The sequence below is a fragment of the Hemitrygon akajei genome, chromosome 3 (assembly GCF_048418815.1).
Source record: "Hemitrygon akajei chromosome 3, sHemAka1.3, whole genome shotgun sequence".
NCBI lineage: Eukaryota > Metazoa > Chordata > Chondrichthyes > Myliobatiformes > Dasyatidae > Hemitrygon > Hemitrygon akajei.
This window is the reverse complement of record NC_133126.1, coordinates 27,526,380-27,541,709: the sequence shown is the minus strand read 5'-3', so window position 1 is coordinate 27,541,709 and position 15,330 is coordinate 27,526,380. Positions and strand designations below refer to the sequence as shown.

The following is a 15,330-nucleotide window of genomic DNA, read 5'->3' as shown; positions in this document are numbered from 1 at the left end:
CCAGGGAAGGTGGGACCTGTTCCGCAGTACGGTTTACATCTGAACTGGAGGGGGACAAATATTCTTGCAGGTAGGTTTGCTAGAGAGGCTCCAGTGGATTTAAACTAGATATGAGGGGGGGGGGGGGAGGGGAACCAGAGTGTAGGAAAAGATGTATGGGAGAAGGAAGAAAAAGAAGACAATAAAGTTCTTTGTACTGTTAGAGATAAACAGAGAGGAAGAGGTGGAGAATTTCTTAAATGCATTTATTTTAATGCTAGGAGCATTGAAGAAAGGTGGATGAGCTTAGAGCATGGATTGATACCTGGAAATATGATGTTGTAGCTATTAGTGAAACATGGTTGCAGGAGGGGTGTGATTGGCAACTAAATATTCCTGGATTTCATTGCTTCAGGTGTGATAGAATCGGAGGGACAAGAGGGGAAGGTGTTGCGTTGCTTGTCAGAGAAAATATTACAGCGGTGCTCAGGCAGGATAGATTAGAGGGCTCGTCTAGGGAGACTATTTGGGTGGAATTGAGGAATGGGAAAGGTGTAGTAACATTTATAGGGGTGGATTATAGACCACCTAATGGGGAGGGAGAATTGGAAGAGCAAATTTGCAAGGAGATAGCAGATATTTGTAGTAAGCACAGGGTTGTGATTGTGGAAGATTTTAATTTTCCACACATAGACGAGGAAGCCCATACTGTAAAAGGGATGGATGGTTTGGAGTTTGTAAAATGTGTGCAGGGTAGTTTTTTGCAGCAGTACATAGAGGTACCAACCAGAGAAGGGGCAGTGTTGGATCTTCTGTTAGGGAATGAAATAGGTCAGGTGACAGAGGTATGTGTTGGGGAGCACTTTGGGTCCAGTGATCACAATGCCATTAGTTTCAATATAATTATGGAGAAAGATAGGACTGGACCCAGGGTTGAGATTTTTGATTGGAGAAAGGCTAACTTTGAGGTGACGCGAAAGGATTTAGAAGGAGTGGATTGGGACAATTTGTTTTATGGGAAGGATGTAATAGAGAAATGGCGGTCATTTAAAGGTGAAATTTTGAGGGTACAGAATCTTTATGTTCCTGTTAGGTTGAAAGGAAATGTTAAAAGTTTGAGAGAGCCATGGTTTTCAAGGGATATTGGAAACTTGGTTAGGAAAAAGAGAGATATCTACAATAAATATAGGCAGCATGGAGTAAATGAGGTGCTCGAGGAATATAAAGAATGTAAGAAGAATCTTAAGAAAGAAATTAGAAAAGCTAAAAGAAGATACAAGGTTGCTTTGGCAAGTAAGGTGAAAATAAATCCGAAGGGTTTCTACAGTTATATTAATAGCAAAAGGATAGTGAGGGATAAAACTGGTCCCTTAGAGAATCAGAGTGGTCAGCTATGTGTGGAGCCGAAAGAGATGGGGGAGATTTTGAACAATTTCTTTTCTTCGATATTCACAAAAGAGAAGGAAATTGAATTGTGTAAGGTAAGGGAAACGAGTAGGGAAGTTATGGAAACTATGACGATTAAAGAGGAGGAAGTACTAGCGCTTTTAAGGAATATAATCTCCGAGTCCTGACAGGATATTCCCTAGGACCTTGAGGGAAGTTATTGTAGAAATAGCAGGGGCTCTGACAGAAATATTCCAAATGTCATTAGAAACGGGGATGGTGCCGGAGGATTGGCGTATTGCTCATGTGGTTCCATTGTTTAAAAAGGGTTCTAAGAGTAAACCTAGCAATTATAGGCCTGTCAGTTTGATGTCAGTAGTTGGTAAATTAATGGAAAGTATTCTTAGAGATGGAATATATAATTATCTGGATAAACAGGGTCTGATTAGAAACAGTCAACATGGATTTGTGCGTGGAAGATCATGTTTGACAAATCTTATTGAATTTTTTGAAGAGGTTACAAGGAAAGTTGACAAGGGTAAAACAGTGGATGTTGTCTATATGGACTTCAGTAAGGCCTTTGACAAGGTTCTGCATGGAAGGTTAGTTAGGAAGGTTCAATCGTTAGGTATTAATATTGAAGTAGTAAAATGGATTCAACAGTGGCTGGATGGGAGATGCTAGAGAGTAGTGGTGGATAACTGTTTGTCGGGTTGGAGGCCGGTGACTAGTGGTGTGCCTCAGGGATCTGTATTGGGTCCAATGTTGTTTGTCATATACATTAATGATCTGCATGATGGGGTGGTAAACTGGATTAGTAAGTATGCAGATGATACTAAGGTAGGTGGCGTTGTAGATAATGAAGTAGGTTTTCAAAGTTTGCAGAGATATTTAGGCCAGTTAGAAGAGTGGGCTGAAAGATGGCAGATGGAGTTTAATGCTGGTAAGTGTGAGGTGCAACATTTTGGTAGGAATAATCCAAATAGGACATACATGGTAAATGGTAGGGCATTGAAGAATGCAGTAGAACAGAGTGATCTAGGAATAATGGTGCATAGTTCCCTGAAGGTGAAATCTCATGTGGATAGGGTGGTGAAGAAAGCTTTTGGTATGTTGACCTTTATAAATCAGAGCATTGAGTATTGGAGTTGGGATGTAATGTTAAAATTGTACAAGGCATTGGTAAGGCTGAATTTGGAGTATTGTGTACAGTTCTGGTCACTGAATTATAGGAAAGATGTCAACAAAATAGAGAGAGTACAGAGAAGATTTACTAGAATGTTACCTGGGTTTCAGCACCTAAGTTACAGGGAAAGATTGAACAAGTTAGGTCTTTATTCTTTGGAGCGTAGAAGGTTGAGGGAGGACTTGATAGAGGTATTTAAAATTATGAAGCGGATAGATAGAGTTGACGTGGATAGGCTTTTTCCATTGAGAGTAGGGAAGATTCAAACAAGAGGACATGAGTTGAGACTTAGGGGGCAAAAGTTTAAGGGTAACATGAGGGGGAATTTCTTTACTCAGAGAGTGGTAGCTATGTGGATTGAGCTTCCAGTAGGAGTGGTAGAGGCAGGTTCGGTATTCTCATTTAAAGCAAAATTGGATAGGTATATGGACTGGAAAGGAATGGAGGGTTATGGGCTGAGTGCAGGTAGGTGGGACTAGGTGAGAGTAAACGTTCGGCAAGGACGAAGGGTCGAGATGGCCTGTTCTGTGCTGTAATTGTTATACGGTCATACTTTCCTTTCACTTGATCACGGTGTACAACACAAGACGCAACGATCTTGTAGATAACACTTTCCCAGGGGAGGAATGGCTAAGACAAGAGGGATAATTTTAAGATGGATCAGAGGAACGTATAGGGAGGAATTCAGAGGTGGCTGTTTTTAAAAAAAAACAGACATGGTGGGTGATTGGATTGCCATACTCGGAGTGATGGTAGAGGCAGATAGATTAGGGACATTTAGACAGGCACATGGATGAGAAACAAATGGCTAGGAGGGTGACATGGGTTAGAATGATCTATCGGTAGGCACAACATGAGCTGAAGGACCTGGACTGTGCTGTACTCTTCCATATTCCACATATGTTCACTATCCTGTGCCAGTCTTCTCATCTCCCTTTTAAACTTTTTATCACTTGAACCTTCACCCCAACTCCAATTAATTGAATGCTATCTAGTTACACATTACATCCAGTTACTAGTACCAGCACATTTGAAATGAAACCCCTCCCAATGCAGGCTCTCCCCCAGCACTAATACTCATGCCTCATTGAACAAGGTATCTCTCCCACATCTCTGGGCACACTGCAGCCTTCCAGATGCAAATCTAATTCTACAATTTCTTCCATCTTACTTTTTCCTGTCTGGCCCAACATGCCCGCGCCACCCTATTGCACCCATGTGATCAATTAACCTCCTAACCTGTACATCTTTGGAATGTGGGAGGAAACCGGAGCACACTGAGGAAACCCACGCGGTCATGGGGAGGAAGAACAAGCTCCTTACAGACAGCTGTGGAATTCAATCCGAGTCACTGCTGCTGTAATAGTGTTATGCTAACCGCTACCTCAACATTCACCTGTGTCTTGGGCTCAGCAATTTTCTCTCCACAAGCACAGGTGAACCGGCATTCTACACCTTTTCTCAATCACTATATGCTCTCATCCTTGTTCATTTACTTTCTAATTGTCCCCATTTATACACTGACCAGATGACTCTATTAACTTATCTCCTCCCTTTGTCCTGTCCACTTACCCCCATCTTTTTCTGCAACTTAAAACTTGTTATTAAAACATGGCAACCTTTTCTGCAGTATATAAATGTAAACCTATCTGCTATACTAATAAGCCTCAGCCAAGGCTCGAACTAGCGACCTTAACCACACATTGCTCTGCGACGACACCGGTGCCAAGCTGTATGGGTCCTAATGCCCTTCCCTTGGACAACATTGGTGGCATAGAGAGAGGAGACTTGCAGCTTGGACGACTGCCGGTCTTTCATAAAAAACTTGCCCAGACTTGCACCCTGGAAACTTTCCAAGGTGCAAATCCATGGTCTATCGAGACTAACGGAGGCCTACTACTACATACTAACATGGGCTTTTGTATAGGATGTTGTGGTGATGTCTATATTTTGATGGCAGTGTTCTGATACCTGATAACTGTGAGGGGAAGAAATGTAAGTTGTAAGTAAATTGTAAGTTTTGTTATGCTGAGCAAAATTAAATTAAAATAAAGAGATATAGCACAGTACCACGCCCTTCTGAACCAACAAGCCTGTGCCACCCAATTGCACCCATGTGATCAATTAACCTACTAACCTTTATGTCTTCAGAATCTGGGAGGACTCCGGACTAGCTGGAGGAGTCACAGGGAAAATGCACAGACTCTTACAGACAGCAGAACTGAACTCTGGTTGCTGGTGCTGTAATAGCACTGTGTTAACCACTACACTACTGTGTCACCCAAACTATCTTGTTCTCTTTCTAACGAAGGAGTCCTGACGAAGGGTCTCGGCCCGAAACGTCGACAGCGCTTCTCCCTATAGATGCTGCCTGGCCTGCTGTGTTCCACCAGCATTTTGTGTGTGTTGTTGTTTGAATTTCCAGCATCTGCAGATTTCCTCGTGTTTGTTCTCTTTCTTTCCCAGGTCTGACAAACAGTCTTTGATGCCATCACTCTTTTTTTATTTCTATAGATGCTGCCCAACTTGCTACTTTCAGCATTTGTATTTCATATTTCAATAACAATTGGAAGTGTAATTGAGCCACAACCTAAAGGACCACAGATCCAGTGGTGGAGGAACTCAGCAGGCCAGGCAGCATCTATGGAGGGAAATGGACAGTTGATGTTTCTGGTGGGGGGGGGGGGGGGCAAGAAGAAAGTGGAAATGACATAAGAAACTGGGGGATAAAAGATAGAAGTGACAAAGGACTGAAGAAGATGGAATCTGATAGGAGAGGAGAGTGGACGATGAAAGAAAGGAAAGCAAGTGGGCAGGGAAACTCGTGGGAGGGGAAAGAGATGGGGCTGATGCGTGTGGAGGAAGGTAGAGTGGAAAAGAGGGAACGTTTACTGTAAGTTAGAGCAATTAACATCAGCTTGGGGACTACCGAGGCAGATTATGAGGTGCTATTCTTCTAATCGTGTCTGACCACAACTTTGCCTTAGATGAGACTGTGGGCAGACGTGTTGATGTGGGAATGGGATGAAATTAAATTCCACCAGGAGATCAAGGCTGGTACAGTGGACAGAGCAAAGGTGCTCAACGAAAAGTGATCCTTCAACCTACATCAGGGCTCTCCAATGTAGAGGAGATCACACCAGCAGCACTGGTTATAACTATCTCTAATGGATTCACACGTGGACAGTCTCGCCGAGAAGTACCAGTTAGGGCCTTAAACAGCCCAAGCATTGGAAAGTGGTATTAGGCTGGGTGGGTCTTCTGTGGTGAATAGGCTTCTTTAACATTGCAAATTTTCTAGGACTCTAGAGAGCACAAGAACTTGTTGAACATTCAGGATGGTTAATGAGCATTGGTTATTTCTGGTGTACTCACATCAGCATCCCAGGACTCAAACTCCTCCATAATATTCTGGAATCGAAATTCCCAGGTCAGAAACTCTGGCTGGCAGTGAGAGTATAGATCTTTATTGGTCTCCAGAAGATCCTGTGATAGGATATTGTATGACATGATGGTGAACTCAAATAGACCGCCTTTACTGGCTTCATCCACACGCTGTCTCTTTAAAGGCTCCCACGTTCTGGATAGTTGGCCTGGGAGAGAAACAAACCAGCACATCAGTGACCCCCAGATGCAGCAAAGGAACAGGAATAATTTATGCTGTCAATGGTTCTGAGAGTGCATCTCAGTAAATACGTATCATAGCTGTTAGCTAACCGTAAGATTGAGGTTCTCCCTGTGATCGTGTGGGATTCCTTCTGGTGCTCGGGTTTCCCTCCCACATTCCTAAACCATACAGTAAAGGTTAATAACATTTACCTTTAATGTGGATATGCTTTGTTGGTTCCGGAAATATGGTGGCATTTGTAGGCTACCCAGCATAATCCTCATCGATTTAATTTGATGCAAAAACATTGCTTTCCACTGAATGTTTCAATGTACAGTAACTGTGACAAATAAAGCAAATTTTTCTTCTTTTCCTTTCTAATTAAGGTCTATTCTCACCCCCACCCACTGCCAAAGGCATAGAAAAGCTGTGGACCAGGTGATTATCATAGTGGGCAGCACAGAGATGCATCACAGCCCCAACAACCCAATTTCAATCCTGAGCTTGGATGCTATCTGTTCCCCCTGTGACTGTGTGAGGTTCGTTTGGGTGAAAGGGGTAGAGGGTGGTATGTTAGTTACATACTGCAGATTGCCCCTAGCGTGTAGGTGAGTGCTGGAATGTCAGAGGAACGTTGATGAGAATGCAACACTCTGACCAGCGTGGGACTCTTCAAAGACCTGTCTCAGCTATCTGGCCTCAGACTAAGAAATGAGGCCAGTCGAGAATATTGATACATTTAACAGATGCAAGACACATGGTGACTCCAGCAGTTAGTTTATAAGGCAGTACCTTGCGAATAATATCTCCCTGGGGTTAAAGATGAGCTTCATTTGTCACAGGCACATTGAACCACACAGTGAATTGTGTCATTTTGTGTCAAATCAAATCAGTGAGAATTGTGCTGGGGGCAGCCCACAAGTGTCAGCATGCTTCCGGCAACAACGGAGTACGCCCACAAGTCACTAACCCAGACCCGTGGAATGTTGGAGCACCTGGAGGAAGCCAACGTGGTCAGAGAGAGAGCATACAAACTCCGCGCAGTGGCAGGAATCAAATCCCAAACGGAGATCACTGGTGCTGTAAAGCGATTGCTACTCAGGCATTCTGAGCCGATTACCGTAAGACCACAAGTGATTGGAGCAGAATTAATCATCTGGCCCATCAAGTCTGCTCTGCCACTCAGTGATGGCTGATTTATTTTCCCTCTAAACCCCATTCTCCTGCCTTCTCCCCAAAACCTTTGGCACTCTGATTCTGATGGGAGCACAAGACATAATTTTAATTGTAATTAAAGGCACATCTTCTATTCCCAGTCAGGAAAAATTCTCAACTCTTTGGATTCCAAGATATTTTGAACCATGTAATAACTGAATAATCAGCTTGCAAGTATCTGGTGAATTGTTGATCATGACATAATTTGAATTGTATTTACATTATTTTCCATTGAAATGTAATTTATCTATCCCATGATAAACTACAGCTCAAGTTTTGGCCTAAATTGAATAATGAATTTCCTCAGTATTCAAGAAGCTAAGGAAAATCAGGAGACTGCCATGGGAGATTGGTTATGGTTTACATTCCACAGAGTCCTTGATTGATCTCTGGATCTATCACAGGAAAGTAAAGAACCACTAGCATATTCCTTAGGAGGTTAAGGGAGCTCAGCTTGTCACTGAGTGCTCTAACAAACTTCTACAGATGTGCTGTTTGAAGTTTCCTGACTGGTTGTATCATAGTCTCTTATGGGAGTTTGAATGCACAGGGATGTGAGAAGCTGCAGGGAGCAGCTGACTCAGCCCAATACATCTCTCCCCACCATCCATCCGTAGTACCTGCAGGAGGTGTTTTTTTAAGAAGGCAATAGCTATCACAGATCCCCACCATCTGGGCCATGCCATCTTCTCACAGCTACCATCAGTCATGAGGGTCAGAAGCCTGGAGTCCCACACCACCAGATCCAGGAACAGCTTATTTCCTTCAGCCATTCAGTTGTTGAACAACCCTAATACACAACGTTAATAACTACAGTTCAGCAACACTAAGATCACTTTGCATTAAAATAGACTTTGTCTGTTCTAAGTGTGCTCTTTCTTGTAAAAACTCTCCTTCTGAAGTTGTCTTTCTTTTTGTTTTTCTTGAGAATGTTGTCTTTCCGATGCCACGTGCCTGTGATGCTGCAAGTTTTTCCATTGGACCAGTGCTCACCTGACAAAAACTTGAATTTGACTTAATTACTTATTAACTATAACGAGAAGATAAAGTGAAATACCAAATCACTGAAAACTCGAAGCCTATTTATTCAACAACTAAGTATCTCAACATAAGCCATCTTTGTACAGTCAGTGCCAGTATTGGGATTTAATTCAAGCCATTTAATTAACAGAATCAACAAAACCATCAAATTTCAACACCATCTCATGGTGGGCTATGTGGGAGGGAAGGGTTAGATTGATCCTGGGACTAGGTTAATATGTCAGCAGAACATTGTGGACTGAAGGGTCTTTACTGTGCTATACTGTTCTATGTTCTACGAATTACCTTCAAACTATTGATCTTCTCACCTATGTTCATCAGAAGATCACCTTCATTTTGGAACTGCCACAGTGTATTTGCTGCTGCTTCATTCACGCCTAATGCAGTGGACAAGTGCCATATCTGGCTGCCAGCAGGCTGGCTCATGCTGTGCGATGCCATCAACTGCCAATCAGTCGTGCCCACGTTCTGGTGGTCATACTGCTGAGGTTGGAACTGCCACCTAGTCGGAGGGGATCTGGGGACCCTATCTGCACTCTGGGGAGATGCTGGCATCCAACCTGAGGTCTCCTTCTTTTCACCCTGTGGAAGGGAGCTCACGGAGGTGTCTGGTGTAGATGTCCTCTGGGCCTCAGTGTTCCCCTGGTCTGCAGCAACCTGACACGGATCCAACTGTGGGCCCACTGTTGGCCTGCTCCTCGCTTGCTGCCACGTCATGGCGGCTTCTTCTGACTCCAAGATCTCTGTCAGAGACTGCTGGGGGACCTGATCAGCATCAACACTTGTGCCCTTCTCCTCTTCTGATACCCCTCTCGAAATTGCACTTGGCACGCCTAGCCAGTCCTGCAGCAGAACACTTTGGTCTTTGCTAAGTGGGAACCATGAAGTGGAACCACTGCCAGACACTTCATCAGTTTCCAAGCACGAATCCTCTGGACATTCCTCTTCAATGTCATCATCAATGCGGGGACCTGAGGAATAAATAATGCAAATGAACCTTTACATTTGTGTAAGCAATTTTAAAAATTACTAATGGAAATTGAGTGCCTGTACACAAGTAAACAGAAAAGACACATTAGCCACTGTAAGGAAGTGTTTAAGGAAATTTAAAAAATAAATTGGTTAGAGGGAAGTTGAAAGAAAATATTTTCATCCAGAGGGCAATGTGTATTCAGAACTCATTCCCCAAATGAAAACTGGAGGTACTAAAAATTCCAATAGCACACAAGAGTTCAATAGCACACAAATGCCATAAGTTTCAATGATTCTGTAAATTCCAATCATCATAAAAAATTACTTCCTAATTTAAAAACTCTCCATCTTGCTTCTTACACTGTTAACTACTTTGTTTTTCAAAGATTTCCTAGCAAGCACTGCACTGTCTCTCACTGACGTTTTCCCAGGACCACACTATTAAACTCCTCAGATCCCCTCTTAATAAGATCCTTCAAAAACTCAAGGTTCATATCAACCAAACCACCCTTACCTCATTACAGATTTCCTGACATCAAACTTAATAAGTAAAGGCTCAGACTAACATTACATCCAAGAACACATCTGTGTTTTCCACCAAGAAACAAGGGCTGCCAGACAATCCTAATTCCAAATTTAAAGATTAGATTTGTCACATGTACAGTACAGTTTATGGAAACACAGTGAAATGTGTTATTTTGTTTCAAATCAGATCGGCAAGGACTCTGTTGGGCCACCTGCAAGTGTTGCCATGCTTCCCGCACCAACATAGCATTCCCACCCCTCACCAACACTAACCGTACGTACCCGGGTTGTGGGAGGAAGCTGGAGCACCCAGAGGAAACCCACACGGTCTCGGGGAGAATGTACAAACTTCATACGTGCAGCGGGACGAATTGAAAAGCACTGTGAAGTGATGCATTAACCACTACACTACAGCGTCACCCTCCAGCCAAAGCTCTATAGACATAACACTTTCATCCTCTTAATTTTTCCCAAGTATAGTACAGCCCAGAAACAGGCCTATCAGTCCACAGTGTGTATTGACCATAATGCCAAATTAAACTAAACCGGTCTGCCTATACATGATCCAGATTCCTCCATTCCCTGCATATTTGTATATCTATCTAAATGCCTTGTAAACGCCACCATCATGTCTGCTTCCACTACCACCACTGCTACATAATCCAGGCTTCCACCACTTTGTGTAACAAAATCTGCCCTGCGACGTCCTCTGGTATTTGAGATTTCCATGCTGGGAAAGATTCTATCTACCCCATCCATACCTCTTAGTAAACTTCTATCAGATCTTCCCTCAGCCTCTGACACTACAAAGGAAACAACCCAAATTAGTCTAACCTCTCCACATAACTCACACCCTCTAATCCAGGCAGCATGCTGATAAACCTCTTCCGCACCCTCTCCAAAGCCTTTACATCCTTCCTCTAATGAGGTGGCCAGAACTCCGAGCGTGGCCTAACCAAAGTTTGTGACAGCTACAACATGACTTCCTGACTTGTGCACTCGTTGTCCTGACAGACGAAGGCAAGCATACCATATGCCACCTTTACCCTGTCTACGTGTGTCATGTTCACTGAGCTGTCTGTACATCAAGGCTCCTAAGTGTCCTGCCTCTCACAGTACACTCTCCCCTTACATTTGAGCATAAAAAAAGTTACACGAGCACACAAACTCCTCAAGCCTACTCTGACGTTTAGTAAAATCAACCTGATCCAATTAACTGATTACAACTTCTTGTAACTACCTACATGCCTCAAGAAGCCAACACCTATAAATGATCCCTACCATCCGGGCCATGCCATCTTCATGCAGCTGTCATCGGGCAGGAGACATAGAAGCCCAAACTCCCACACAACCTGGTTCAAGAACAACCACCTTCCTTCAACCATTTAGTTCTTGAAACAACCTGCAGAAGCCTAATCACTACCTCAGTATAGAAACATTACAACAACTTTTTGCAAAATAATGGACCTTTTGGTTTCTGATTTAAGACGGTGCTGGTGAAGCACAGCCATGACTTGCTGGCAGCAAAAACAACTATTAATTACTTTATTAATCACACCTTTTCTCAGAAACAAACACTACAATTAATGGCCCGTAACTTCCCTTTCAGAGTCGAACTTTTGAACCACCTGTACAACCTGGCAATATCTGCACTATGAATTTAGTTCTCGAAAATGAAGGATGGTTGCAGCATAGCACACGTGGGTCAAATTGAGGCAGGAGGGTCTGGGCCCGGGCCCGACAGTGGGAAACGAGCCATCGCTGGAGTGGACTTGGAGGTGATTTGAAACAACAGAACTGAGGCAAGGTAAAATCGAGGCAATGGCTCCAGGCCCAAGAGCAAGGACCAAGCCGGGGTTACACCGATTTAAGCACTAAACCAAATTGGAAAGTTCGGGTATGGGCTGAATCGAGGTGGCGGGTCTCAGACCCAAGAGCACATTGAAGCTGCATGGTCCAGGTCCAAGAGCAAGGAACTGCTTGGCCGATTTAAGCACCGGGCCAGACTAAAAAGGTCAGGGAGTCAAGACTGGAGGCAAGGGATGGGTCGGTTTTCAGCTCACTGCTCTGCAAGGTTTACTCATCTCTGCACTGAACTGAGGCTGCGACCTGCAACTAACAGGCTCCTGGATTGATTGCAATGATAGCTGGCTTTATGGCTGTGGACTTACTTTCACGAATTTCAGTTCTAAATGTTTTATTGTTTGCACTATGTTTTCCCTGCACGTTTGGTGTTTGGTGGTCTTTTTTTCAATGTATTCTATTGGGTTTCTTTGTTTTGTGGCTGCCTGTACGGAGATGAATCTCAAAGTTGCATATAGTACACATACTTTGAACTTTGATCTGAATTTGTTCTTTCTCATTAAAAAATGTATGATTTTTATATTTCTTTTGCAAATACTGCTTTTCTCATACTATGTGCCTGTGATGCAAGTTTTTTCATTTTACCTGTGCATACATATTCTTGTGCATGTAACACTCCACATTTCTTCCAACCATTCATCCTCTCACTCCTCACCTACATCTACCTCTGCTATAAAAATGTTTAATGTCACTCCTTCCATCAGAGTTCCAAATAGCCTCAAGTGCAGAAAAAAAGTCCGTTTATATTTCCCCTCCATCGATGCTGCCAGACTTGCTCAGTTCCTCTAGCACTGTGTGTATTGCTCCTGATTTCCAGCATCTTTTGCATACATGTCAGATTATCTTATATGTCGTTATATACAGATGACCACATATGTTTAAACAGTGATCGAGATTTTCTTTCAAAGGAAAAGGGAAAATATCATCTCCACATCCTCCCTTTCAGGATCATATATTTCAATCAAATCCTTTCTCGCAAACCTGATCTTGAGCAGCTAGGCCTCCAGCCTATCAAACATTTCCTCAAAAGAGTTTGAAGGGTACCGATGGGGTAAATGCAAGCAGGCTTTTCCACTGAGGTTAGGTGAGACTAGAACCTATCTTTAAGGTCATGGGTTAAGGGTGAAAGGTGAAATGTTTAAAGGAAACCTGAGGGTGGTGTGAGTGCAGAACGAGCTGCCGGTGGAAGTGGGAGATGCTGATTTGACTGCAACATTCAAGAGAAGTTCGAATAAGTACATGGATGGGAGGGCTAATGGCCCAGGTACAGATTAGTGGGACTAGGTTGAAATCAGCATGGATTAGATGAGTTGAAGGGCCTGTTTTTGTGCTGTAGTGCTCTATGACTCCCTATACATTCCAGGATTTAGTGCAATAAAACATCTTGGAATTGCTTCCAACACATATACACACTTCCTTAAATAGGATCAATACTGAACAAAGTACTCCAGATGTGTTCTTACCAATAGCTGAAGTATAACCTCTCTAACTTTGCAAATCTCCTGAATACAGTGGATAACATTCTGCAGGTTTTCCTACTTGCTTGCTGTACCTGCATTAGCACTTTGAACCCCCAATCTACCTTGTCACAGCCCTTGCACTCTTTATCTGCACTGCACTTTTTCCTGCAGCTACAGCCGTTTCTGCATCCTGTTTTTCTTTTTGCTACCTCAATGTACTATTGAGGAATGATCTTAAAACACAGAAGCTGGAAATCTCTGCAGCACCCACAAAATGCTGGAGGAACTCAGCAAATCAATCCAAGGAGGAAATAAACAGTCGACCTTTCAGGCTGAGACCCTTCATTAGGGGTCCTGATGAAGGGTCTCAGCCCGAAACACATTTCCCTCCATCGATGCTGCTTGACTTGCTGAGTTACTCCAGCATTTTGTGTATGGTATATAGCATAATCCGAACGCTTGGCACACAAACAAAAGCGTTTCACTATACGTGACTGTAATAAACCAATAGCAACTAAATTGGTATAATTGGCAGATTTATTACTGTTAGATGTGTAGAGGCATAGTGAAAAACATGCCACACATACAGATCACGGCATTCCAAAGTACATTGAGGTAGCACACAGAACAATAACAATGCAAAATAAAGTGCAGTACAGGTAGACAATAAGATGCAATGCCAGAATGAGGTACACTGAGGTCACGAATCCAGCTTTACATAGGAATACCTTTAATAAGAATGTCAATACTGTACATAGCACTCCAGATGTATTTTCACTCGTTAAAAGTTTAACCTACTTTTGCAGACATGTCCCGATACAAACGATAATATTATTTTTCCCATTACCTGACAATTCTGCACCTTTTGTTACTTTCCCTGAATAATAACGGGGTTCGGGGATAGGAGTGAAAAGGGCGAAAGGGCAGATGTGAGGAGTGTACGGATGAGGAGTTGAGTAGAGGATTTGAAAAGGTGGGGGGGACGGGACCAAGAGAACAGGGAGATGGAAGGTGGGAAGGTGACGGGGACGTATAGTCGGTGATGGTGAAAGGATCAGAGAGAGAGAGAGAGGGGCAAGATCCCGGGATACCCCGAGGCCAGGCCTCAACCCAAACGGCGCACGGGGCAACTGGCCCGGGCGGCTGGAAGGGGCGAGAGCCAGCCCCGCCCGCCGGCCGCCCTCCCGCTCGCAGAGAAAGCCCGGTCCCGGCCGCCGGCCGCCGCCCACCTGTGATCCAGCTGAGGAAAGTGGCGAGCGGCGCCAGGACATAACACAGCAAGGAGCCCACCATGCCGCCGCACCAAGCATGCGCCGCAGCCGCCGCTTTGTTGGTCGAGGCGAGGCGGGGCGGGCTGGAGTCGACTGATCCCGGAGTTGTGGGTGTGGGTGTGGGTGATTCCGGAGTGCGGGGCGGGGCCATTTCACCAGTCTGGGAGGGGACAGCGAGCTCGGAGCTGGAGGGAAGGGCGATGCTGGAGCTGCGCGAATTTAGGACGTTTCCTGTGTGTGGGGTGGGTGGGGCGATCCCGGAGTTGGAGGGAAGGGGACATTCCGGAGTGAAGGGGGTGTCTGGTGTCCCGGGGGTTCCCAGAGTGGGTGATCCCGGGCGGGAGGTATCGAGACGGCGCGGGACGAGGCAATCCTGGTGCTTGGCGGGTCGCCCATTATCGTGGAGAGTACAGTACATACCAGGAGTGATTGATAAGTTCGTGACCTAAGGCAGGCATCAATTTCAGAAAACCTAGCACATTTATTTTTCAACATAGTCCCCTCCTACATTTACACACTTAGTCCAGCGGTCGTGGAGCTTTCGGATCCCTGCTTTGTAGAAGTCGGCGTCTTGGACCAGAGCAGGGAATGATTGATAAGTTCATGGCCTAAGGTAGAACGAAATGAGTTATCAACAACAACACACAAGATGCTGGTGGAACACAGCAGGCCAGGCAGCATCTATAGGGAGAAGCGCCATCGACGTTTCGGGCCGAGACCCTTCGTCAGGACTAACTGAAAGGAAAGATAGTAAGAGATTTGAAAGTAGTGGGGGGAGGGGGAAATGCGAAATGATAGGAGAAGACCGGAGGGGGTGGGATGAAG

At 44.3% G+C, this 15,330-nt stretch overlaps 1 protein-coding gene across 2 annotated transcripts in view; it reads right to left on the bottom strand.

Annotated features, from left to right (window-relative positions):
• Positions 1–14,568, bottom strand: part of LOC140724795 (protein angel homolog 1-like) — a 60,804-nt gene extending 46,236 nt beyond the window's left edge. Inside the window, exons 1-3 of one of the 2 annotated variants that reach the window (XM_073039413.1) lie at positions 14,464–14,568; positions 8,723–9,385; positions 5,927–6,144 (exon numbers count right to left, since the gene is read on the bottom strand). In XM_073039413.1, the coding sequence (XP_072895514.1) occupies positions 5,927–6,144; positions 8,723–9,385; positions 14,464–14,527 (945 nt within the window). In that variant the 5' untranslated portion in view covers positions 14,528–14,568. The remainder of the gene's footprint in view (positions 1–5,926; positions 6,145–8,722; positions 9,386–14,463) is intronic. The other variant, XM_073039414.1, reaches the window with a different exon arrangement.
• Between the last annotated feature and the right edge of the window lie 762 nt (positions 14,569–15,330).